Here is a 24,669-nt window from a genome sequence, read left to right as displayed (position 1 = left end):
CAGAAATACGACAGTTTTCCCTTAGAGGCTGCACATCCCCTCCCCTCAGGGGGCTACAAATGAGGCTGTGTCACATGAGATTCACCTTACCTGGGTCTGCAGTCGTGTTACTATCTCTTTTCTCGCTTTCATTACAGAATCCAGCTTTCCCGAAACCATGATAGACAAGCCTTGATCTTTGGCCAAGGAAAGTTCCAGTTGAGCCCCGGTCTTCTGCATGATGTCCAAGCAAATCTTGGCCTGCTCACCCTCCCCAAACTGAGCCATGTCCTTGTATCTACGCTCTTCCAGAGGGACATGGAACACCTAGATGAAAACATCAATTACTGGAGCACACGAATTCGCTTAAAGGGAATCTATCAGCAGGTTTTTGCTATGTAATCGGAGCAGCCGAGACACAGATTTCAGCGATGTGTCACTTATTAGGCTGTGTGCCGTTATTTCCATACAACAAAGGTTTTATCACTATGATATTCCCACTGCCTGGAACACAATGAACTTAAGTCTTGGTCCAGCCTTGTCCCCATCTCTGATAACTCAATGTCAATAGACAATGCACGCAGAGAGCCTGATGTGGGCTGGATTAGCTTTCGGAGCTCTGCTACATCTAAAAACTCTGTCACAACTGCTGCACACCGTAAACTAAAAGATACATCGCTGGAATCAGGGTCTCTTTTCCAACATTATGCTTTTCTCAGATTAGTTAGCAAAAACCTACAGACAGATTCCCCTTAAAAGCACTAGGTCTGCTTAAACACAAGATTAACAGGTCTAAAATATTCAGACCATAAAATTCCAATAATCTACGTAAGTATTCAACGAACCTGAGTGATAACGGAAGACTTGATAGGCCGAATTTTGCTCCATGCACCTGCAGGCTCAGAAGGGGTTTCACTGCCAACAGCCTTTTCCGGGAGGGGTGGGAATGCATCTTTGTAAGTGGGGGGATCATTTTCCTCCTCAGATCCAATGGCTGCCACTTTATGGAAAGTCACAAATGCTTAAGGGACAACTAAACCTTTTTTCATTTAAATGATCGGCCTTTGAAAAGTTATGAATCTTCGCAATATACTCCATTAGCTATTTCTGCTTCCTTTTTTCATAAACACTGTGCTGAAACTGCTGGTTCATGCTCTTTTAGAAACTCAGTATGGGCACTAAAGCAGCAGTTCAAAGCAAAGCGTATTTACCAACATTCTCACTGATCATGGGGGAGGGGAGCAGAGAAGCCGACAAAGTGAGAGAGTTTGTAAATATGGTTGGAGAACGGATCCTTGCTGGAGCTGCAGTTCAAAGCATAGTCTAAAAGAGCCATAAACTGGGCAGTTAAAACAGAACTTTCAGCATGGTGATCGAGAGAAGGAAGCAAAATAAGATAATGGAGTATATTACAAAGATTGAGAACTTTGTAATGGCTGATCAATAATTAAACATTTAGTTACAATTTCAAAGAAGACAGATCTCACAATACAAATTGAACGTCAACATTTCTGTATAATACTCAAACATTATGGAGGCCATCGAGAGCTGGACTCAAAATGCTCATTTTAATACTAGGCAAGGAAACTTTCAAAAATCAGTAGCAAGTCTTACATGGGTTTTCACAGTAAGTGGCACCTGCCTCATAGGGTCTAAGGTCTGTATTGTGAAATTTTGTCCTACATCCACTTTAAGTATTAAAACTTTCAAAAAAAAACACGACAGACTTCACTAACCTCTGACCGTTGGTTGGGTCAGCCCACTACGATGTTCATCAAAGCTTTCCTGGGTAAGAACCGCCACCGAGCTCATTGTCCCACGCAAATCCGTGTAACCACTGCAACAATAAAGTGATTTCTTAACTTTTGAAGTTACTTCAGCTACAGAGTTTCTGAAAATCCAATCTCAATGTATAGTTTGCCAGCTGCTTTTCCGCTGTGATTGTTATCAAACCCCAATGCACATGGCCAGAAATTTACAGTCAAGGATGGGTTTTGGGTGACATTGCTTTGGGACATGCTTTCCTGAAACTAGAGGGGCAAGGCCTAATGATCTAACCTAAACATCAGGATTCCGTGTCTGAAGGGAGAATCCCTTTATCAGTTTAGGATTTGGATCTTTCGCCCCCAGCAGTTCACCCCCAGGCACATTTACTTCAATCTGTGGGAAGTAATACCATCCAGCTGCCATACCATCACCCCAGAGGAACCCTTTAAGCAGCGTCGGTCCCTAATGGCCATATAACACAGGTGGCGTCACGAACAAACTTTATTCTTAAACTCCCGTTAAAGACCTTTCCCTTTACTTTGGCGCCAAGGGCCACAGACCAAGTCGCAGCCACCGTGATGTCCCCTTCAAGTACCGGACCCAGTACCGAGTACCCCCACTGCCCTGGCGGGCGTCACGAACAGGATGTACCCGGGGGGCGAAACATCCTATCTTACCTACAGAATCCTCACCCATCCCTTGTAGATTGTGAGCCCTTGCGGGCAGGGTCCTCTCTTCTCCTGTACCAGTTATGACTTGTATTGTTCAAGATTATTGTACCTGTTTTTATTATGTGTACCCCTCCTCACATGTAAAGTGCCATGGAATAAATGGCACAATAATAATAATAATAATAAATATCAGTTTTATACCGCGAGGCTGTACTATTCACAGCAACAAGTCAACGATCGAAGCTCCCACCTCAATCACCTGATTGAAGGGTGTATACAGACTGACAGAATCGGTCATCAATATGTCAGCCCCTAAAAACCCTTTTAACCCCTTAATGACCGCCAATACGTCTTTTAACTGACCTGAGATATAAGAGCATATCCTCCCCATACAGGTGACAATCCAGCAGCTGTCGGCTGTCCACTATAGCTGACAACTTGCTGTATCAGCCACGATCAGTGTTGGCACCGTACATATCTGTTTAACCCCTTAGGGTACCGTCACACTATAACATTTCGATCGCTACGACGGTACGATTCGTGACGTTCCAGCGATATCGTTACGATATCGCTGTGTCTGACACGCAGCAGCGATCAGGGATCCTGCTGAGAATCGTACGTCGTAGCAGATCGTTTAGAACTTTCTTTCATCGCTGGATCTCCCGCTGTCATCGCTAGATCGGTGTGTGTGACACCGATCTAGCGATCTAGCGATGCGATCTAGCGATGCGTTCACTTGTAACCAGGGTAAACATCGGGTAACTAAGCGCAGGACCGCGCTTAGTTACCCGATGTTTACCCTGGTTACAAGCGTTAAACTAAAAAAAAAACAAACAGCACATACTTACATTCTGGTGTCCGTCAGGTCCCTTGCCGTCTGCTTCCAGCACTGTGACTGCCGGCCGTAAAGTGAAAGCAGAGCACAGCGGCTATGCTTTCACTTTCACTTTACGGCCGGCAGTCAGTGAGTGCGGGAAGCAGAGACTGCAAGGGACCTGACGGACACCAGAATGTAAGTATGTGCTGTTTGTTTTTTTTTAGTTTAACGCTTGTAACCAGGGTAAACATCGGGTAACTAAGCGCGGTCCTGCGCTTAGTTACCCGATGTTTACCCTGGTTACCCAGGGACCTCGGCATCGTTGGTTGCTGGAGAGCTGTCTGTGTGACAGCTCCCCAGCGACCACACTACGATTTACCTACGATCACGGCCAGGTCATATCGCTGGTCGTGATCGTAGGTAAATCGTATAGTGTGACGGTACCCATAGATGCTGCTGTCAATAGTGACTACATCATTATAAATGGATAATAGAGTGTGGGGGCTTCCTCTTTATCCCAATTGGTGCCCTCAGATCATGATTGTGTGGTCCTGATGTTTGCGATGGCAATTCACGACCAAATAGCGGTTTTACAGTCTGTCGGCTGTTGTAACCTGTTCAGAAGTTATCGACATTTAGGTGGTAAAAATACACATTTTCATTTCTGTCATGCCACTTTGCATTAATTCCTGTAGAGCACCTGAAGGGTTAATAAACTACCTGACAGCAGCTTTCAATATGTCAGGGGGTGCTGTTTTTAAAATGGTATCACGTTTGGGGGTTTCCCAATATATGAGACCCCTAAAGGCACTTCAAACATGGATAGTTCCCTAAAAAAATAAATGTTGTAAATTTCCTTGAAAAAAATGAAAAATTGCTGCTACATTTTTAAACCTCCTAAAATGCTAACAAAATAAAAGAACATTTTACAAATTGTGCTGAAGTAAAGCAGAAATGTGGGAAATATTATTTATTAATGGTTTGCTGTGGTACAACCATCTGGATTAAAGGGATAATCATTCAAAGTTTGAAAATTGCTAATTTTTTAACATTTTTCTCAAATTTTTGATGGTTTCTATAAATAAACATATTGAACTAAATTTACCATTATCATAAAGTATAAGGTGTCACGAAAAAACAATCTCAAAATCACTGGGATTTGTTGAAGCGTTGCAGAGTTATTACCACATAAAGGGACACTGGTCAGATTTCAAAAATTTGGCTCCGTCACTAAGGGGTTAAGGCCAAGTATGAGTATTTGGTGAGTTTTTGAGGTTGCAGGTTATCTCCATCTTCCAGCCAAAATTAGCTTACCTGCGGGGGGTATCTTTTCCATTATTTTTAGGCTTTTTTTTCTTTCTAACGCAGTGTCATTTTGTTACGTCAGATTTCAAATAAAGCAGATTTTTTTTTATTTGGCAAAACTGTATTGGATTAAATGCGCTTTGCTCGTTTCTGCAGCAGATACGCATTAAAAACATTATTTCCCAGTAAAAATTTACCACGTTTGATGCAAGTCTATGGAGAAAATCTGCACATAAAACTCAGCGTACCAGCAAGAGAAATTGATATGTTGTGGATTCCAAAAACTTTTCTGAAACTCTAAGACCATGCTTTTGGGATTGTGCTGATCTTTCCCTATCATGTGTAAGCAATATTATACATGACTTATATTTATGGATATTATACCCATTAATATACAGGAGCTTAACCACATGGGTACAGAGCATATTACATATTGCCTTACTTGCTGGATCTACCTTTTGTCCTCTAGTTTTTCCTCCTTATGTTGACATATCTGTAAACTGATGGTATTTATTTACGGCATTTTATTATGATTTTTGCTTCAATAAATGTTTTTTTATTTTACTAAGGCTATGTGCCCACGTTCTGGATTTTTAGCATTTTTTGTTAGCGTTTTTGTGGCGGCTTTCTGCTGCGGAAACCCTAAAAACCGCTTACATTAAGCATACCATCATTTTAATGCATTCCACAATTTTTGTGCACTGCGGAAAAAAACGCAGCATGTTCATTAATTTTTCAGAAAATCCACGGTTTTCCAGCAATAGAATTGCATTGGGACAATTGTAAAAAAAAAGAAAGAAAAAAAAAAAAAGACACTGTGACCACATACCCAAATAGTGAGCTTTTGAACGCAAACCTACTAAAACACTGACCATGGGAACACTGACCGTGAGGAGTTAGGAACCGGAGGCCCAATGTAAAGGTTGCGATAATAAATAAGCATGATATTCTACCTCTTCATTTTATGCGGCAACTACAGATATATCCAAACCCTTGTACTTCCATGAATAGGTGCTCGACAAGTTACCTTCTCATTTGCATCTACACACCTTTCTATTTAGCCATTTCTGGAGTAAAGAGCAGCAATTGTGGAGGTATCATCGCAAGGCCAAAGCAGTCAGGGAATCACAAGGTTATTGGTAGGAAACATTGTATGTAGGCCAACATCGAGAATATCATCACCAACCCTCTCTCAATCCGCCATGTCCACCATATGCACCTCTCCAGTCCAGCTATAGTTCAGTGGTCCCAATATTTCTTACCTTGTAGCCACATTCAGCGCTGAGAGAGGGTTGAGAGCAACATCCACATCCCATAGGGCACCGACATCCAGCACCTCCAACACAGTGGTGACCCCCAAAGCCTTCAATATTGGTACAATGACCACCCAAGCTTTCCCACAGTGGCCCAATGCTGCTTGGCTGGCCCCCTCTTTCCAAGCCAAGAGATTCAGAGAACAGAAGTAGAGATGGCTCCTGTCCTGGGCTCTCTGACTGCCTGGGCAATTTGGCAGGTGGTGAAGAGACAGATGGGTGAACTTCACCAGCAAGTTTCCATTCCTGACACTACAGAATGTTTCACACCCAGCGTTACTGCACATTCATCAGTGGTTACGTGGACTGGAAACAGGAGGACGGACGTAGCACCAGATTATGGACGATCACTACCTGAGGAATTGACACTTATCCATACAGAGCAATATACACTGCTCAAAAAAATAAAGGGGACACTAAAACCCACATCCTAGATATCACTGAATAAATATTCCAGTTGTAAATCTTTATTCATTACATAGTGGAATGTGTTGAGAACAGTAAAACCTAAAATGATCAACGTAAATCGCAAATGATCATCGTATATCCCACAGAGGTCTGGAGTTGGAAAGATGCTCAAAATCAAAGTGGAAAATGAAGCTACAGGCAGATCCAACTTCAGTGAAAATGCCTCAAGACAAGGAAATGATGCTCAGTAGTGTGTGTGGCCTCCACATGCCTGTATGACCTTCTTACAACACCTGGGCATGCTCCTGAGGAGGCAGCGGATGGTCTCCTGAGGGATCTCCTCCCAGGCCTGGACTAAAGCATCCGCCAACTCCTGGACAGTCTGTGGTGCAACATGACGTTGGTGAATGGTGCGAGACATGATGTCCCAGATATGTTCACATCGGATTCAGGTCTGGGGAACGGGCGGGCCAGTCCATAGCATCAATGCCTTCATCTTGCAGGAACTGCTGACACACTCCAGCCACATGAGGTCTGGCATTGTCCTGCATTAGCAGGAACCCAGGGCCAACCGCACCAGCATTTGGCCTCACAAGGGGTCTGAGGATCTCATCTCGATACCCAATGGCAGTCAGGCTACCTCTGGCGAGCACATGGAAGGCCGCACAGCCCTCCAAAGAAATGCCACCCCATACCATTACTGACCCACTGCCAAACCGGTCATGCTGAAGGATGTTGCAGGCAGCAGATCGCTCTCCAGGGCGTCTCCCGACTGTGTCACGTCTGTCACATGTGCTCAGTGTGAACCTGCTTTCATCTGTGAAGAGCACAGGGCGCCAGTGGCGAGTTTGCCAATCCTGGTGTTCTGTGGCAAATGCAAGGCGTCCTGCACGGTGTTGGGCTGTGAGCACAACCCCCATCTGTGGACGTCGGGCACTCAGACCATACTCATGGAGTCGGTTTCTAACTGTTTGTGCAGACACATGCACATTTGTGGCCTGCTGGAGGTCATTTTGCAGGGCTCTGGCACTGCTCCTCCAGTTCCTCCTAGCACAAAGCCGGAGGTAGCAGTCCTGCTGCTGGGTTGTTGCCCTCTTACGGCCTCCTTCATGTCTCCTGGTATGTCTCCTAGTAGCGCCTCCAGCCTCCGGACACTACGCTGACACACTGCAAACCTTCTTGCCACAGGTCGCATTGATGTGCCATCCTGGATGTGCTGCACTACCTGAGCCACTTGTGTGGGTTGCAGAGTCCGTCTCATGCTACCACGAGTGTGAAAGCACAACCAACATTCAAAAGTGACCAAAACATCAGCCAGAAAGCATTGGTACTGAGATGTGGTCTGTGGTCCCCACCTGCAGAACCACTCCTTTAGGCTACTTTCACATTTCCGTCGGTACGGGGCTGTCACGAAGCGTCGGCGCGACGTACCGACAGAAGTGTGTGCTTTCACATTTCCGTCAGACTACAGGGTGAGGAAAGATCGTAAGCGATATTTCCTGCTGGGCATGCGCAGTCTGAAACACTGGATGTGACGTAGAGAAAAACATTCCCTTGAACGTTTTTCTGTGTTGACGGTCCGAAAAAACCCGACACAACCAGTGCACGACAGACGCAACGTGTGGCCATATGTCGCAATCCGTCGGCAATACAAATCTATGGGAAAATGCAGGATCCTGCAAATTTTTTTTGCAGGATCCTGCATTTTCAAAAATTGACGTATCGCGACGGTAGCAGAAAGACTGAAATGTGAAAGAAGCATTATTGCGTGTGTCTCGATAATTGCCAATAATTTCCATCTGTTGTCTATTCTATTTGCACAACAGCATGTGAAATTGATTGTCAAACAGTGTTGCTTCCTAAGTGGACAGTTTGATTTCACAGAAGTTTGATTTACTTGGAGTTATATTCTGTTGTTTAAGTGTTCCCTTTATTTTGTTGAGCAGTGTTTAAGACGGATTTCATCACCCAGGTATCATTTTATTCAGTATAACGGCGCCGACCTGACACTGTGTAGGTTACTATGCACAATCCGACTGACATGTTCCCTTTAAGTTTTCCAGCTCATCTTGTGAGTGTACAGTACAGACCAAAAGTTTGGACACACCTCATTTAAGGATTTTTCTGTATTTTCATGACTATGAAAATTGTACATTCACACTGAAGGCATCAAAACTATGAATTAACACATGTGGAATTATATACTTAACAAAAAAAGTGTGAAACAACTGAAATTATGTCTTATATTCTAGGTTCCTCAAAGTAGCCACCTTTTGCTTTGATGACTGCTTTGCACACACTTGGCATTCTCTTGATGAGCTTCAAGAGGTAGTCACCGGGAATGGTCTTCCAACAATCTTGAAGGAGTTCCTAGAGATGTTTAGCACTTGTTGGCCCTTTTGCCTTCACTCTGCGGTCCAGCTCACCCCAAACCATCTCGATTGGGTTCAGGTCAGGTGACTGTGGAGGCCAGGTCATCTGGCGTAGCACCACATCACTCTCCTTGGTTAAATAGCCCTTACACAGCGAGGTGTGTTTGGGGTCATTGTTCTGTTGAAAAATAAATGATGGTCCAACTAAACGCAAACAGAATGGAAAAGCATGCCGCTGCAAGATGCTGTGGTGGCCATGCTGGTTCAGTATGCCTTCAATTTTGAATAAATCCCCAACAGTGTCACCAGCAAAGCACCCCCACACCATCACACCTCCTCCTCCATGCTCCACGGTGGGAACCAGCCATGTAGATTCCATCCGTTCACCTTTTCATCGCACAAAGACACGGTGGTTGGAACCAAAGATCTCAAATTTCGACTCATCACACCAAAGCACAGATTTCCACTAGTCTAATGTCCATTCCTTGTGTTCTTTAGCCCAAACAAGTCTCTTCTGCTTGTTGCCTGTCCTTAGCAGTGGTTTCCTAGCAGCTATTTTACTATGAAGGCATGCTGCACAAAGTCTCCTCTTAACAGTTGTTGTAGAGATGTGTCTGCTGCTAGAACTCTGTGGCATTGACCTGGTCTCTAATCTGAGCTGCTGTTAACCTGCAATTTCTGAGGCTGGTGACTCAGATAAACTTATCCTCAGAAGCAGAGGTGACTCTTGGTCTTCCTTTCCTCATGTGAGCCAGTTTCTTTGTAGTGCTTGATGGTTTTTGCAACTGCACTTGGGGACACTTTCAAAGTTTTCCCAATTTTTCAAACTGACTGACCTTCATTTCAGTAATGATGGCCACTCGTTTTTCTTTACTTAGAATTTGTATTATGGCAAGAAAAAAGCAGCTAACAGTCTATTCAGTAGCACTATCAGCTGTGTATCCACCAGACTTCTGCACAACACAACTGATGGTCCCAACACCATTTATAAGGCAAGAAATCTCACTTATTAAAGCTGACAGGGCACACCTGTGAAGTGAAAACCATTCCCGGTGACTACCTCTTGAAGCTCATCAAGAGAATGCCAAGAATTTGCAAAGCAGTCATCAAAGCAAAAGGTGGGTACTTTGAAGAACCTAGAATATAAGACATATTTTCAGTTGTTTCACAGTTTTTTATTAAGTATATAATTCCACATGTGTTAATTCATAGTTTTGATGCCTTCAGTGTGAATGTACAATTTTCATAGTCAAGAAAATACAGAAAAATCTTTAAATGAGAAGTTGTGTCCAAACCTTTGGTCTGTACTGTATATGGAGTGTGTACAGGGGTTTCCCGAATTAACCCCTGACAGAAGAAAAAGACTCTCCAGTATTCCACTACAACTCCCAGCAAGATTTGGTGGAGGCACTGCGCTATATTGAGGCGAAAACTACCAAACACCCTGCCCACAGAGGCAGCTTCAAGGGGTGTTATATATACTACTATACTATTACACACACACTATCAATATATTGCTAGTGTGGGAGTATACAAACAATATATTGCTAGTGTGGGAGTATATACACATTATATTGCTAGTGTGGGTGTACATACACAATATATTGCTAGTGTGGGTGTACATACACAATATATAACTGTATAAATTATACACACGCACACACTTGCAGAGAAAGAAGCCGATGTCGCAATAAAATAGGGCAGATAGAAGACAGAACAACATTACAGAGCGTTAAATGTTAGGTGTCAGTGTAAAAAGCAACTTACCAGCTAAAGGGTCAAAAGCCAGAAAGTCCGTCCGGTGAGCTGAACGCTTCTATCAGCCTGCCAGCTTCTGCAAAAGAAAAAAAAATGGGGTAAGCACAGGTACAGACCAATGCTGCGAATCTTAGCTGTCAGACGATACATAGAAACTAAAGAGTGTTCACTTTTTCTCAATGCACTATTTAATATACAGATCAAAATGACAAAAACACCCCAAATACAAAGCACCAAGATCCGCGATTTCTACACCGGTGTGATAACAGGACCTAGTCACTGAAATGGCGCGGGGTCACATCTAAAGCGTCAGATGCAAATCGTGACCTAAATAGCGCAAATACCCAATGATCTTCATGTCACTGCTCCTAGAACATTGCACAAGACAAAAGTCATTAACATTCAGCAATGAACAAAACTGACAGGTCCAACAACTAGGAGGATCGTAAACCAGACAGGATGGTAATCACATGCACTCGTGGGAACATTACTGCTATGGCAATCCGTAGGATCCCAGGGAGCAAACAGTCCCAGAATTTCCTGAAGCAACAGTTTCCTGGTCTGCCACAGGAAAACACGACAAGGACTTCAACGTAAAGGAGCAATTAGCGCAAGATTTCCTGCATCAGCCAGCAAGCTAGCTTGTGTCATTCCTGAACATTCCATGGATTCAAGAACCGACGCAAGAGCAAAAACCCTCACGATGGTGCCCGAGGACCAGTCTAGGCCAACCGATGGGCTACACGAGGTGCACCGCAGGGGTTATTCCTCACCCACAGATAGTGATGACACTTATTACCTTGTAGTACTACCGCGGGGACAACCAGAAAAGGAGGATGGGAATTCAGTGTCCCCCATGTGAATGGAGCAGCAGTGTCAGTAGGAGCAATGGTCACACGAGCACTATCAGAGCGATAGAACTGCAGAAACCTATGTGCTTACTACAAAAACATCCGATAATTGGATTTTCAGTTGAAGAAATTTTGCAGTAGTCGCTCTCCAGCAACTGCGGTGTCTGTAGTAATAGGATGTGCTGCAATAACTATCCCAATACTAGAAATAAAGCCCAACTACCTCTCCACCAGGTGCACGGATCATACGCAGCAAATGAGAAAGGATGAAAGTTACAGCTTCCACGATTCAATGTAGCTAAAAATCGGCTTTTATTACACCTCTCCACCACTGGAGTGGTGCTTCAAGCGCAAGTCCTCTGCCTCCAGTCATGTGCACACCCTCCGACATCTTCGCCATTTTTCGGTGCCGCTCCGATCCCTCTGCACCATCTTGTAGGCGCAGCTTCTGACTGGACAGAAGTCACAAGTAACATCACAAGCTCTGAATGCAAGTCTATGAGAGCCAGAACCAGGTCAGAACCAGGCTCTCAGTCTTGCATTGATTTGTGACCTCCTACTCTCAAAAAAAAAAAAAAAAAAACACACACACACACACACACACACACACACACACACACACACCATAAGATACGGCCTTCCCAAAACCCTGCCTGATGACAAATGCACATCTAGCAGAATGCAGCAAACACTGGAGCAGTCAGCAGGTCACAAACCGGAACGGTGGCAAACACAGATGGAAATGCCAAAAGGGGAGTATCAGACAGGGGGTAGGTGACTTTGATTTTAAGCACCAGTCCAGTAGGAAAATAAAATTAAAAAAAAAAAAAAAAAAAAAAAAACAGCCGCTGGAACCAGCAAGAAAAATGCAAAAAAAAGAAACGCGTTTCAGATCATATAATCATAGATCACTTGTGAATCACTTATGATCCTTCTTCATAGTCTAAAATCTGACCCGTTGTCATTTACTGGCCTGTTTCGATGGGCAGAGAAATGTGCAATGTTTTTGGATTTCATCTTTTCTATGGTACGAGTGCGCATTTTGATAGTTAAGTGATGGCGATCATGTTAGGTTATGTTCACACGTTCCGTAATCTATTAGAATGGATCCAGCAGCAACTCACTGGCAAAAATGTTGTCAAACGGATCTAGTTGAAATCATTTTTTTTAGCCTGACAAAGCTGTGTCTGCAAAACTTTGTCAACGGAGTGCTGCTGGATCGTTCCAATGGATGATTACTGGACATGTGAATGTAACCTTAGGCATCCTTCACACATCTGTATAAAACTGGTACTAGTGTGTTTTGGATAAACTAAATTCCAAAGCTTCCCCTATAGTTTGCAATGTTAAACACAGACGGCTCATGGATTCGTGGGCAGTACGAGTTTTTCACGGACCCATAGGTCCTTGCTATCTGCGCTGGCGGAATGAAACAATAATGGGTATATACACATACATACACATACATACACACACCAAGCATACTGGAAAGATGGACATGTGTAGAAAGGAATGATGTTCCCATTATGGACGTGTGAAGAAGGGAATGATGTTCCCATGAATACTTGTTCCTTGACTTGTCTAAATGGGCCAAGGAGGTCTGCAGCAGCCGAGCCATTATGAGAGTCCTGCTACATGGCTTGTATTCGTAGGTTATAAGGTGACTGGGTTGTGCTCAGAACTTTCGGCATAGCTGATGTTTGTCATGTCTGCTCTCTAGTCATCCGTTGCCAGTTTTCACATCCTCTTAATTCTGTTGAATGTGAACTCTGCCATTTCTGAAAGCAGCAGGAGTTTCCGTGAGTTGTAGCAGATGTGGCCGGCCAGCTGGAGTCTGCAGTCATTCTCTCCACGCCCTTACACTGCCAGCAGTGACTGCAGCATACAAAAATGGGGAAACTTCGCAGGACTTCATTTATGCCCAATATGAACTGAGGTCTCTTTAAAGGCTTCCACCAGACAAACATGGCATCTCATATACTGGGTGCTGGGACACCCGGGTGGGGACGCTACAGATGTGACTTCGGTCTCCAGTGTGGCCGACCCATGGGAAAAAAAAAAAAAAAAAAATCGGAAGGTTCAGCACACACAACTCATGTCACAGACAACTCGCTCTACTCCAGCATCATTGCCAACCGAAGGAACGTCCTGCTCCAGGAGCTGCAGACCACAGACAGATCCTTGCAGCATCACCGCAGGCCTTCTCCTGGGCTAGACAAGAACGCAGCAATCCTCCATCTCATGGGAAATACCGATAAACGGAGTCCGTCACAGAGGGATGGCTGCAATCATTAGAGGGATACAGGAGAGTCCTTGACTTGTTCTCCTTCTTCCAGATGTGACCGTATGTGATTCATCACCGGCAGCCATGCAGCTTTCCATCAGTTTTGAACAGCAAATCTGCTTTCTGAAAGAAGGGGTCTCTAGAATTAGACGTCTTCTATGCTAGGATCCAATAGATTCGTTTCAATGTGCATTTTGATCACTGTGATAAAACCCATCAGTGATCAAAATAAAATAAAAAATAGTAAATGACCCCCCCCCCCCCCCTTTGTCACCCCCATGGGTAGGGACAATGATAAAAGAAAAAAATATTTATTTTTTTTCCCCACTAAGGTTGGGGTTAGGGTTAGTGTTTCGGTTTGTGCACACGTATTCTGGTCCTCTGCGGATTTTTCCGCAGCGGATTTGATAAATCCACAGTGCTAAACCGCTGCGGATTTACCGCGGTTTTTCTGCGCATTTCACTGCGGTTTTACAACTGCGATTTTCTATTGGAGCAGTTGTAAAACCGCCACGGAATCCGCAGAAAGAAGTGACATGCTGCGGAATGTAAACCGCTGCGTTTCCGTGCAGTTTTTCTGCAGAATGTGTACAGCGATTTTTGTTTCCCATAGGTTTACATTGAACTGTAAACTCATGGGAAACTGCTGCGGATCCGCAGCGTTTTCCGCAGCGTGCACATACCTTTAGAATTAGGCCATGTCCCCACGGTGCGGATTTAGCTGCGGATCCACAGCAGTTTCCCATGAGTTTACAGTTCAAGGTAAACCTATGGGAAACAAAAACCGCCCATGGTGCGGAAAATACAGCGTGGAAACGCTGCGTTGTATTTTCCACAGCATGTCAATTCTTTGTGCTGATTCCGCAGGGTTTTACACCTGTTCCTCAATAGGAATCCGCAGGTGAAATCCGCACAAAAAACACTGGAAATCCGCAGGTAAAACGCAGTGCCTTTTACCCGCGGATTTTTCAAAAATGGTGCTGAAAAATCACACGAATCCGCAACGTGGGCACATAGCCTTAGGGTTAGGGTTGTGATTAGGGTTATGGCTACAGTTGGGATTAGGGTTAGGGGTGTGTTGGGGTTAGTGTTGGAGGTAGAATTGAGGGGTTTCCACTGTTTAGGCACCTCAGGGGTCTCCAAACACAACATGGCGCCACCATTGGTTCCAGCCAATCTTGTATTCAAAAAGTCAAATGGTGCTCCCTCACTTCCGAGCCCCGACGTGCGCCCAAACAGTGGTTTACCCCCACATATGGGGTACCAGCATACTCAGGACAAATTGCGCAACAATTACTGGGGTCCAATTTCTCCTGTTACCCTTGTGAAAATAAAAAATTGCTTGCTAAAACATCATTTTTGAGGAAAGAAAAATGATTTTTTATTTTCACGGCTCTGCGTTGTAAGTGTCTGTGAAGCACTTGGGGGTTCAAAGTGCTCACCACACATCTAGACAAGTTCCTTTCAGGGTCTAGTTTCCAAAATGGGGTCACTTGTGGGGGGTTTCTACTGTTTAGCCACATCAGGGGCTCTGCAAACGCAACGTGACGCCCGCAGAGCATTCCATCAAAGTCTGCATTTCAAAACGTCACTACATCACTTCCGAGCCCCGGCATGTGCCCAAACAGTGGTTTACCCCCACATATGGGGTATCAGCGTACTCAGGACAAAATGGACAACAACATTTGGAGTCCAATTTCTCCTATTACCCTTGGCAAAATAGGAAATTCCAGGCTAAAAAAATCATTTTAGAGGAAAGAAATAATTTTTTATTTTCATGGCTCTGCGTTATAAACTTCTGTGAAGCACCTGGGGGTTTAAAGTGCTCAATATGCATCTAGATAAGTTCCTTGGGGGGTCTAGTTTCCAAAATGGGGTCAATTGTGGGGGAGCTCCAATGTTTAGGCACACAGGGGCTCTCCAAACGCGACATGGTGTCCGCTAACAATTGGAGCTAATTTTCCATTCAAAAAGCCAAATGCCGTGCCTTCCCTTCCGAGCCCTGCCGTGTGCCCAAACAGTGGTTTACCCCCACATGTGAGGTATTGGTGTACTCGGGAGAAATTGCCCAACAAATTTTAGGATCCATTTTATCCTATTGCCCATGTGAAAATGAAAAAATTGAGGCGAAAAGAAATTTTTTGTGAAAAAAAAAAAAGTACTTTTTCATTTTTATGGATCAATTTGTGAAGCACCTGGGGTTTAAAGTGCTCAATATGCATCTAGATAAGTTCCTTGGGGCGTCTAGTTTCCAAAATGGGGTCACTTGTGGGGGAGCTCCAATTTTTAGGCACACGGGGGCTCTCCAAATGTGACATGGTGTCCGCTAAAGATTGGAGCCAATTTTTCATTCAAAAAGTCAAATGGCGCCCCTTCCCTTCCAAGCCCTGCCGTGCGCCCAAACAGTGGTTTGCCCCCACATATGAGGTATCAGCGTACTCAGGACAAATTGGACAACAACTTTCGTGGTTCAGTTTCTCCTTTTACCATTGGGAAAATAAAAAAAATTGTTGCTAAAAGATCATTTTTGTGACTAGAAAGTTAAAGGTTCATTTTTTCCTTCCATGTTGCTTCTGCTGCTGTGAAGCACCTGAAGGGTTAAACTTCTTGAATGTGGTTTTGTGCACCTTGAGGGGTGCAGTTTTTAGAATGGTGTCACTTTTGGATATTTTCAGCCATATAGACCCCTCAAACTAACTTCAAATGTGAGGTGGTCCCTAAAAACAAAAATGGTTTTGTAAATTTCGTTGTAAAAATGAGAAATCGCTGGTCAAATTTTAACCCTTATAACTTCCTAGCAAAAAAAAATTTTGTTTCCAAAATTGTGCTGATGTAAAGTATACATATGGGAAATGTTATTTATTAACTATTTTGTGTCACATAACTCTGGTTTAACAGAATAAAAATTCAAAATGTGAAAATTGCGAAATTTTCAAAATTTTCGCCAAATTTCCGTTTTTATCACAAATAAACGCAGAATTTATTGACCTAAATTTACCACTAACATGAAGCCCAATATGTCACGAAAAAACAATCTCAGAACCGCTAGGATCCGTTGAAGCGTTCCTGAGTTATTACCTCATAAAGGGACACTGGTCAGAATTGCAAAAAACGGCCAGGTCATTAAGGTCAAAATAGGCTGGGTCATGAAGGGGTTAAATCTGCAGAAGATAAAATAGATTTTACCAAAACTGCAGCATGTAGCCGAAAAAGTGATGCATCACTGGAATCTGGGTCTATGCCCCTAAATAATGCTGCTCTCAGAAGGGATAGCAAAAACCTGGTGACAGATTCATTTTAGTGAATACAGTACATCTTAGTGATCCGTTCATCAAGACTGGCATTCAGTAATTTAACCGAAGATGACTCTCGAACTACATCAATCCACTCACTTCATACATGTGCATCTTGTGAATTATCTGTGTTGCGGATAAATAGTGGAGTGTAGATCATATGAAGTAATTATCCCCCTCTACTCATCTTTGGTCAGACCTCACCTGGAATACTTTGTCCAGTTTTGGGCACCACATTTATAAAAAAACAAAACAAAAAAAAAACATCAACCAACTGGAGCAAGTTCAGAGAAGAGCGACCAGAATGGTGACCGGTCTGCAAACCATGTCCTATGAGGAACGGTTACAGGATTTGGGAATGTTTAGCTTGCAAAAAAGAAGAGAGGAGACTTAGGGTATGCGCACACGTTGCGGATTCTCGGCGGATCCGCTTAGTTTTTTGCGGTGCATTAAAGGGACTCGGTCACCTGAATTTGGAGAAAACAATCTTTAGCCATAGGGGCGGTGTTTTCGGGTGTTTGATTCACCCTTTCCTTACCCGCTGGCTGCAATACTGGATTGAAGTTCATGCTCTGCCCTCCGTAGCACACGCCTGCGCAAGGTAAGATTGCTCTCTACAGATTTATATTACATCTGACAGAAAAAAAGCTATTTTTCTGTGGGTGGCAAAGCATATAATGGAATGAAGGATGTATGGACAAATGTACAGAGATATTCTTGAAAAAAAAAAATCTGTCGCCATCTACCACGATGTAACGAGGGTGGACATTTCATCAAGACAAGGATCCCAATTTGGTTTCAGAGAAAGACAAAACCTGCTACAGTGAATTAAAAAAAAAAAATGTATGGAAGGAGCTAAAGCTCAGAGTTCATAGAAGGAGCCCACAGGAAGTTCAGGATCTGAAGAGTGTGTGTGGATAAAAGGGCCAATATCACATCTGTGCAATGAATGCGACTAGTTTCTCCATACAGGAGGGTTCTTGAAGCGGTTATCACCAACAAAGGCTTTTGTACGAAGTATTAAGTTTCAGTGTGTTCGATACTTATTTCACCAGTTGTATATACAATGGGGGAAATAAGTATTTGATCCCTTGCTGATTTTGTATGTTTGCCCACTAGCAAAGACATAGACAGTATCATTTTAAGGATAGGTTAATTTTAACAGAGATTAGAAAAAATAAAATCCAGAAAAATCACATTGTATAAATTATATAAATTTATTTGCATTTTGTAATGAGAAATAAGTATTTGATCTCTCTGGCAAACAAGACAACACTTGGTGGTAAAACCCTTGTTGGCAAGTGCAGCAGTCAGATGGTTTTTTTTGTAGTTGATGATGAGGTTTGCGCACATGTCAGGAGGAATTCTGGTCCACTCCTCTTTGCATATCATTAAGATTTTGAGGCTGTCTCTTGGCAACTTAGAGTTTCAACTTCCTCCATAAGTTATCTATGGGATTATGGTTTGGAGACTGGCTAGGCCACTCCATGACCTTAATGCGCTTCTTTTTGAGCCACTCTTGTTGCCTAATACTTATAAGGAAATACTTCTTTCCACCACTGCCCCCCCCCATACACACACACTTAATTTAGTTCCCTTAGTTAATTGCCTACACAATATACTGTCAGTTTTACAACATACATCAATACTTAAATCTAGTAATCTTCTATTAAACCCTGCCATCGGTTAGGCTTCATAGAAGTCCTAAGATCACAGACACTGATCTTCCGTAGGCCCCCACAGGTGCCATGGAAATCCATCAGTACCTATCAACCACATTGCACAATAGGCCAATGGATGTCAGAAGTGACCCCGCCATGTTCATACAGTACTCATGAAGGAGCGGGGGCTTCTGCCGGCTGATCAGCACACTTCGACAAGGATTTTGAGCATTCGGTGGCCGTCTCCGGACCTTCACCGATCTACAGGGGTGTAAGTACCTACCACGTATTAAGGGGGAACCTATCACATTAGAAATAGTATCTAATCTTCAAGCAGAATGTCAAAGCAGAACAGGATGATAGACATTCTTGCGGATAGAGATTAGATAGATAGATATAGATATATATAACATTTAAATACTAATTCAGACATCTGTGATTTTTCTCATGCATAAAACACACTGATCATTGCTCTTCAGTGCTTTTCAACCACACTTCAGTGTTTGGCCCAGTTTTGCGGAGTCAGAGTCCATTTTGGTGGAGTTGATATAAAATGGACTCACTCCTGAAATATATAATTAATTAGGGGGTTCAGAAGTTCAATGCAGGATGTGCTGATTTTTTTAAAAAAGAATTTGGGAAAGTGATGAGATGTCATATAAACGTCTGTTCTGTTCCTGATCTAAGGACCTTAGTTCAGATGAATCTGTGCTGCACTTTATGTACATGCTCAGTAGTGATCAGTGCTGTGGAGTCGGAGTTGAGATGAATCTGTGCTGCACTTTATGTACATGCTCAGTAGTGATCAGTGCTGTGGAGTCGGAGTTGAGATGAATCTGTGCTGCACTTTATGTACATCCTCAGTAGTAAAAGGACCGCCTTCTAGAGATCAGAGGAAAAAAGCACCAATAAGGAATGCCTGCAGCCCTGCACTCATCTCAAAAACTGCTTGCTAGTGAAATTGCTTACGGTAATTATGGTGTCAAAATGGTGATGAAAAGCCTGATGCTACCATTTTACTACAGAAAATGTATCACTTAAACTTGAGCCATGTATGAGGGAGTCGGAGTCAGGGAAATTGAAAAGTCGTAGTGAGGTTTGGCTTGCCAACTCCACAGCCCTTGTTTGGTCAGTGTCAGTACTGCAATCATTGTTTCAGTGATTTTCACACATGAAAAATTAAATGGCAAAGTGTTTCCTATCCATTACAATGTTAATCCTGGACAGTACATAGACTGTACACCTATGCCATCCCTGTGCTGTCTATCATGGGTAATTTTGATCCATTATGTAGCTCAAAAACAGGCATGTCTCCGTGATTGTTGCAACCAAGGTCCACAGATACGTGAACAAGCCCCATAGATTTTAATAGGCGTTTTACACGAGAAAACCACGTATGCAACACATATGGGAAGAGTGGACTTATGAATGAGCCCTAAAATGTACGGCAGCTACACTTACAAATAGCCAGCGGCTCCAGTGGCAGCGCTAAAGGACTCCAGCAATAATGTGGTGTCAGTGTCTGCCACTTTCTGGCTGTAGTTGAGACGTGTCCCTAGCGGGGGATTAGGTATGGTGGTCAGATGACGACACCACAGCATTGCTGACATCTGACAGTCGGGAACAAGTCTGCAGGGAAGTGGCAAGGATTAGTGAGGAATTACACCTCTTAAAATTTTACATCATTGTCAGCAATTTGTAGACGATTTTTATAGGCCTGGAAAGTCCCTTTAAAGTCATCTAGGGATTTTAAAGCAAGAAAAGCACCTCAACTTTACAGTCCTGTTTACAAACGCATGACGCGGCAAAGGGGAAAATTCCAAGTAGGTTGATACCAGGATATCTGTACAATCTATGGCTGCATTTATAAGCCAAGTACCCCAAACTCAAATTTATATCAAAGTAACCCAAATACCATGATATTCATTAATTTTCACCAGTTTTCTGGCATAAGTAGATTAAAACCTATGGCGTTTGGGCACCATTTTCATCCCGATTAAACATGTAACCATAAGACACAATGGACTGGGGCACAAAGTCACATGGAGTTTAACTCCTTTAAAATTAAAGATCTACATTACTTGAAAGTGTCAAAACGAGAAGTCGGCTCAATGAGACGAGCAACTTGAGGATGAATTTATCGAATGCTGATATAAGGGCATTGTACAGAACTCCTCCTAAGACATACCGATAGGGGATTTAATCATAGAATGGTAGAGTTGGATGGGACCTCCTGGGTCATCTGGTCCAACCCCCTGCTCAAAGCAGGATTCACTAAATCATCCCAGACAGATGTCTGTCCAGCCACTGTTTGAAGACTTCCATTGAAGGAGAACTCACCACCTCTCGTGACAGCCTGTTCCACTCATTGATCACCCTGCCAAAAAGTTTTTTCTAATATCTAATCTGTGTCTCCTCCCATTCAGTTTCATCCCATTGCTTCTAGTCTTTTCCTTGTGCAAATGAGAATAAAGATGATCCTTCTACAATGTGATGGCCCTTGAGATGTTTGTAGACAGCTATTACGTTCCTCTAAGTCTTTTTTGCAAACTAAACATTCCAAAATCCTGTAACCGTCCCTCATAGGACATGGTTTGCAAACCGGTCACTATTCTGGTCGTTCTGAACTTGCTCCAGTTTGTTGATGTCTTTTTTTTTAAATGTGGTACCCAAAACTGGACACAGTATTCCAGATGAGGTCTGACCAAAGAGGAGTAGAGGGGGATAATTACTTCACGTGAACTAGACTATGCTTCTGTTAATACATCCTAGAATTGTAGATCGTGAGCCCCACTGGGGACAGCGATTATGATGTTTGTAAAGTGCTGTGGAATATAATGGCGCTATATAAGCAAAGCATAACAAATAAGAGGATATTAAACGTTTCTGAATCTGCTTATACATTTCAAAAAAGCAGGCAGCACTCCATATTCTTTTTGGCGATATGCAGGATTTTTTCAGACCCACATGTCTGGGCAACGTTTCGGCTCAAAATGAGCCTCTCTCAAGGCCTGAGATAGGCTCATTTGGAGCCGAAACGTTGCCCAGACATATGGGTCCGAATAAATCCTGCATATCACCAAAAAGAATATGGAGTGCTGCCTGCTTTTTTGAATTGTATGGACTAAAGACAACCGGTGGACGGGCTGTTTGGGGGCTTTTCATCCGAAGATAAGTAAAGGATTTGTGCTGTTCCGTTTTTATTAATACGAGTCTGCCTATAGCAATTGACTTCTAAAAAAAAAATTAAAAAAAAACCCCAAAAACAATAACATCGATGCAAGAAGAAAAGCTGTTGGCTGAAAGGTGAATAACCCAAATGCAGCCATACGCTGCGATCCTGAGAGGCCAAAAGTTTTTCTGCCCGTCCCACCTTCTTATTTGGAGCGGCATACCTATACAATGTGTGAGGGAGTCCTTAGTTAGACGTCTGTGTTAAGAAATCTTGAAAACATACAATGAAGTAAGAAAACTGGGACAGAAACTAAAAACCTGAATGTTTAAGGCATCAGAAGCTGTCTGTACCAAGGTCACAAAACCGTATCATAAAAGCTGTTGTCATCACATAAGATGCTGTCCAATCCACAGGTAGCAAGTATCCGCTACTGGCTGTATGATCTCACACAGGTATGTTTGACTATGAAACACTGCAGCATTTCAGAGGAAAAAAAAAAAAGATACACAGAGCCATCGGGAGACTAGACAGACAGGCACGGTCACCGGCGGTTTTACCCCATCAACTGATCAGATTGACAGGTCACCTCCCTACCTGCATGTAGAGACCTGTAAACTCAGGGGCAGTTGGCAGGGAGAAGCCGCCGCGGATCCGCCTGAGTAGTCTCCAGTGTGGCCTGATCCCAGGCGCAGTTCAAAATAGGTTTTATTCAAACACTACTGAGATCATACAGCCAGTGCCTGACGCATCCATGGATCGGGCAACACGTATCAGCTGTCAAGATTCACTTTAAACCACCATCGATTAGGAAAAGCTATTAAAAGGCCACCAGACAGGCCAAACACTCCTCCACCTGGCCTGCACACAAACGATCAGCAATCGTTCTGGTTAGGTATTTATTATGCATTGCTTATATAGCAGCATCATATTCCTCAGCACTTTACAGACATCATCATCATCACTGTCCCCATTGGGGTTCACAACCCAGATTCCCTATTAGTATGTCTTTGGAGTGTTGGAGGAAACTGGAGAACCCGGAGGAAACCCACGCAAACATCGGGAGAACATACAAACTCCGTACAGATGTTGTCCTGGGTGGGATTTGAACCCAGGACGCCAATGCTGCAAAGCTGCTGTGCTAACCACCGAGCCACAGTGCAGTGCTAATCACTGAGCCACCGTGCTGGTTGTATAGACTGTGATAGCACTTGGTAGTACATCACCATGTGCGATAGAGAATAAGGATTTTTAAGAAAAATCAAAAGATCATTTCACCTGATGAATGAGCATTTTGCTTTTTAAGTGATTGGCAGCCTGTTTACACTGGGCAGTTATTGGGAAACAAGTGTGTTCTTGGGATTGTTCGTACATGGTAATAGTTCAGCCTAAATGAACCCTTAGAAACCAAGTTGAAGTATATATTAATACGGTACATGAAAAAAAAAAAGTGCACCCTACCTTTGCTCTATAGAGTAACTCTGCATAACCCTCACTGACCCAGAGTCTACAAGGCTCAGAAAAGCCAATCAAGGTTCAAAGGTTAAGACAACAGTTCATTGTAAGATTTTTTTTTAAAAAAGAATTCCTTTGCTGTGTAAGCCTCCATCTTGCTCGGTGTATGATCGAGTCTTCTCCAGCAGATGTTCCATAATTACTTTGCAAATAAAGATTAGAATTAAGAACAATTTAGCGCCAGCCTTCAGGAAGAGCTGTAATGACACATGACATAAAGGGCTCTTAACAACACGTTTACTTAAAACACGTAAAAAAGCAAAGATGCGAATCGATAAAGCCCCGTCCTGAGGTCAGAAGATGAACACGGCACAAAACCTATCCGGTTTAATGGTAGCGCATATGCTACAAAGTACACAGCTTCAAGCATACAGCGAGAAGACAAAAAAAAAAAAAAGTTTACTCCTTGTTCCAGGCCCCAAATGATAAGTCAGCTGTAAAAGGGACACTGATCTGTCGGCGGATTTGTGTCACACATGTGGAGGAAGCGTTCACATGACGGACTACGGTGTTAGTGCGCACTAGGATCAGCGCGGAGCACTGTCACTGTGCACAGAGCTGGCAGGTGTGTATGTGCTCAGAAGGAGGTACACAGCCTCCAGCATGGAGCGGGGCTGGAGGGACAGGCCCCTCTGTACTGCCACCTCAGCACAGCCTGTATTACCGGTATGGGGGAGGGGACACCTTAAAGGGCCAGAGCTCCCTGCCAGCTCAGCATACAGCACAGTCTATTCTCTGGATCCATTTTCTGTTTAAACACATCAGGCCAAATATGTGCACTTTTCATTAAAACATACTACTTTGTTAAAGGTACATTGAACTGTATGGTCATAAATGTCCTCATCATTGACATTTGGTTAACAAAAAAAAAAAAAAAAAAACACGATTCTAAAAAAATATATGCAAACCGAAGATTATTAAAGTAATGACAAGCCCTGTTGTATCATGACCACACATATGACATTATGGTATAATCAGGCTTTATCACTGGTGTAACAAAAACCACAAGCGATACAAGTAGAGGAGCGGGCACTTCTGGTAATCCATGATAAATTTTTATACATTTTTTTTTTTTTTTAACTACAACAAGTAAAAATGTACAAAGTAAATAACCTCCATGCTTAATCACAATCAGCCCCTCTTTCAGATTCCTTCAGAACATACTGTAGAATGTCTGGAATTAAGGAATGTGGCTGCAGAGAAGAAAGGGTGTTCATGGAGTCTGGAATATAAGAAAAAATAAAAAACCTACAAAATAATCATCCATGGACAGAGGCAGGGACAGATTGGCAAATATGCCTGTGATAAAGTCACCTCCTATACCAGATCTGTACCAAGTAGTGTGGAGAAGGCTCAGGGCTCCATAATGTGACCATATGGTGCAGTACTATGCACAGGACCAATCTAAGGCTGGGATCCAACAACTACTTAACGCTATGACCCAAAAAATGGTTCGCAGATGTGCCTCACATGGACACAGTCAGGTCAAATAGTCAAAACAGT

At 43.2% G+C, this 24,669-nt stretch overlaps 1 protein-coding gene across 2 annotated transcripts in view; it reads right to left on the bottom strand.

Moving 5' to 3' along the window:
- HDLBP (high density lipoprotein binding protein) overlaps positions 1–24,669 on the bottom strand; it is a 69,601-nt gene that overhangs the window by 41,548 nt on the left and 3,384 nt on the right. Inside the window, exons 1-5 of one of the 2 annotated variants that reach the window (XM_069727719.1) lie at positions 23,113–23,711; positions 10,400–10,466; positions 1,716–1,816; positions 825–979; positions 91–306 (exon numbers count right to left, since the gene is read on the bottom strand). In XM_069727719.1, coding sequence (XP_069583820.1) covers positions 91–306; positions 825–979; positions 1,716–1,791 — 447 coding nt within the window. In that variant the 5' untranslated portion in view covers positions 1,792–1,816; positions 10,400–10,466; positions 23,113–23,711. Of the gene's footprint in view, positions 1–90; positions 307–824; positions 980–1,715; positions 1,817–10,399; positions 10,467–23,112; positions 23,712–24,669 lie in introns of those variants that run through there. The other variant, XM_069727718.1, reaches the window with a different exon arrangement.

Source organism: Ranitomeya imitator, chromosome 5 (genome assembly GCF_032444005.1).
Source record: "Ranitomeya imitator isolate aRanImi1 chromosome 5, aRanImi1.pri, whole genome shotgun sequence".
Taxonomy (NCBI): Eukaryota; Metazoa; Chordata; class Amphibia; order Anura; family Dendrobatidae; genus Ranitomeya; species Ranitomeya imitator.
Note: the sequence above shows the minus strand (reverse complement) of the source record. Positions and strands in the feature narration are given on the sequence as shown.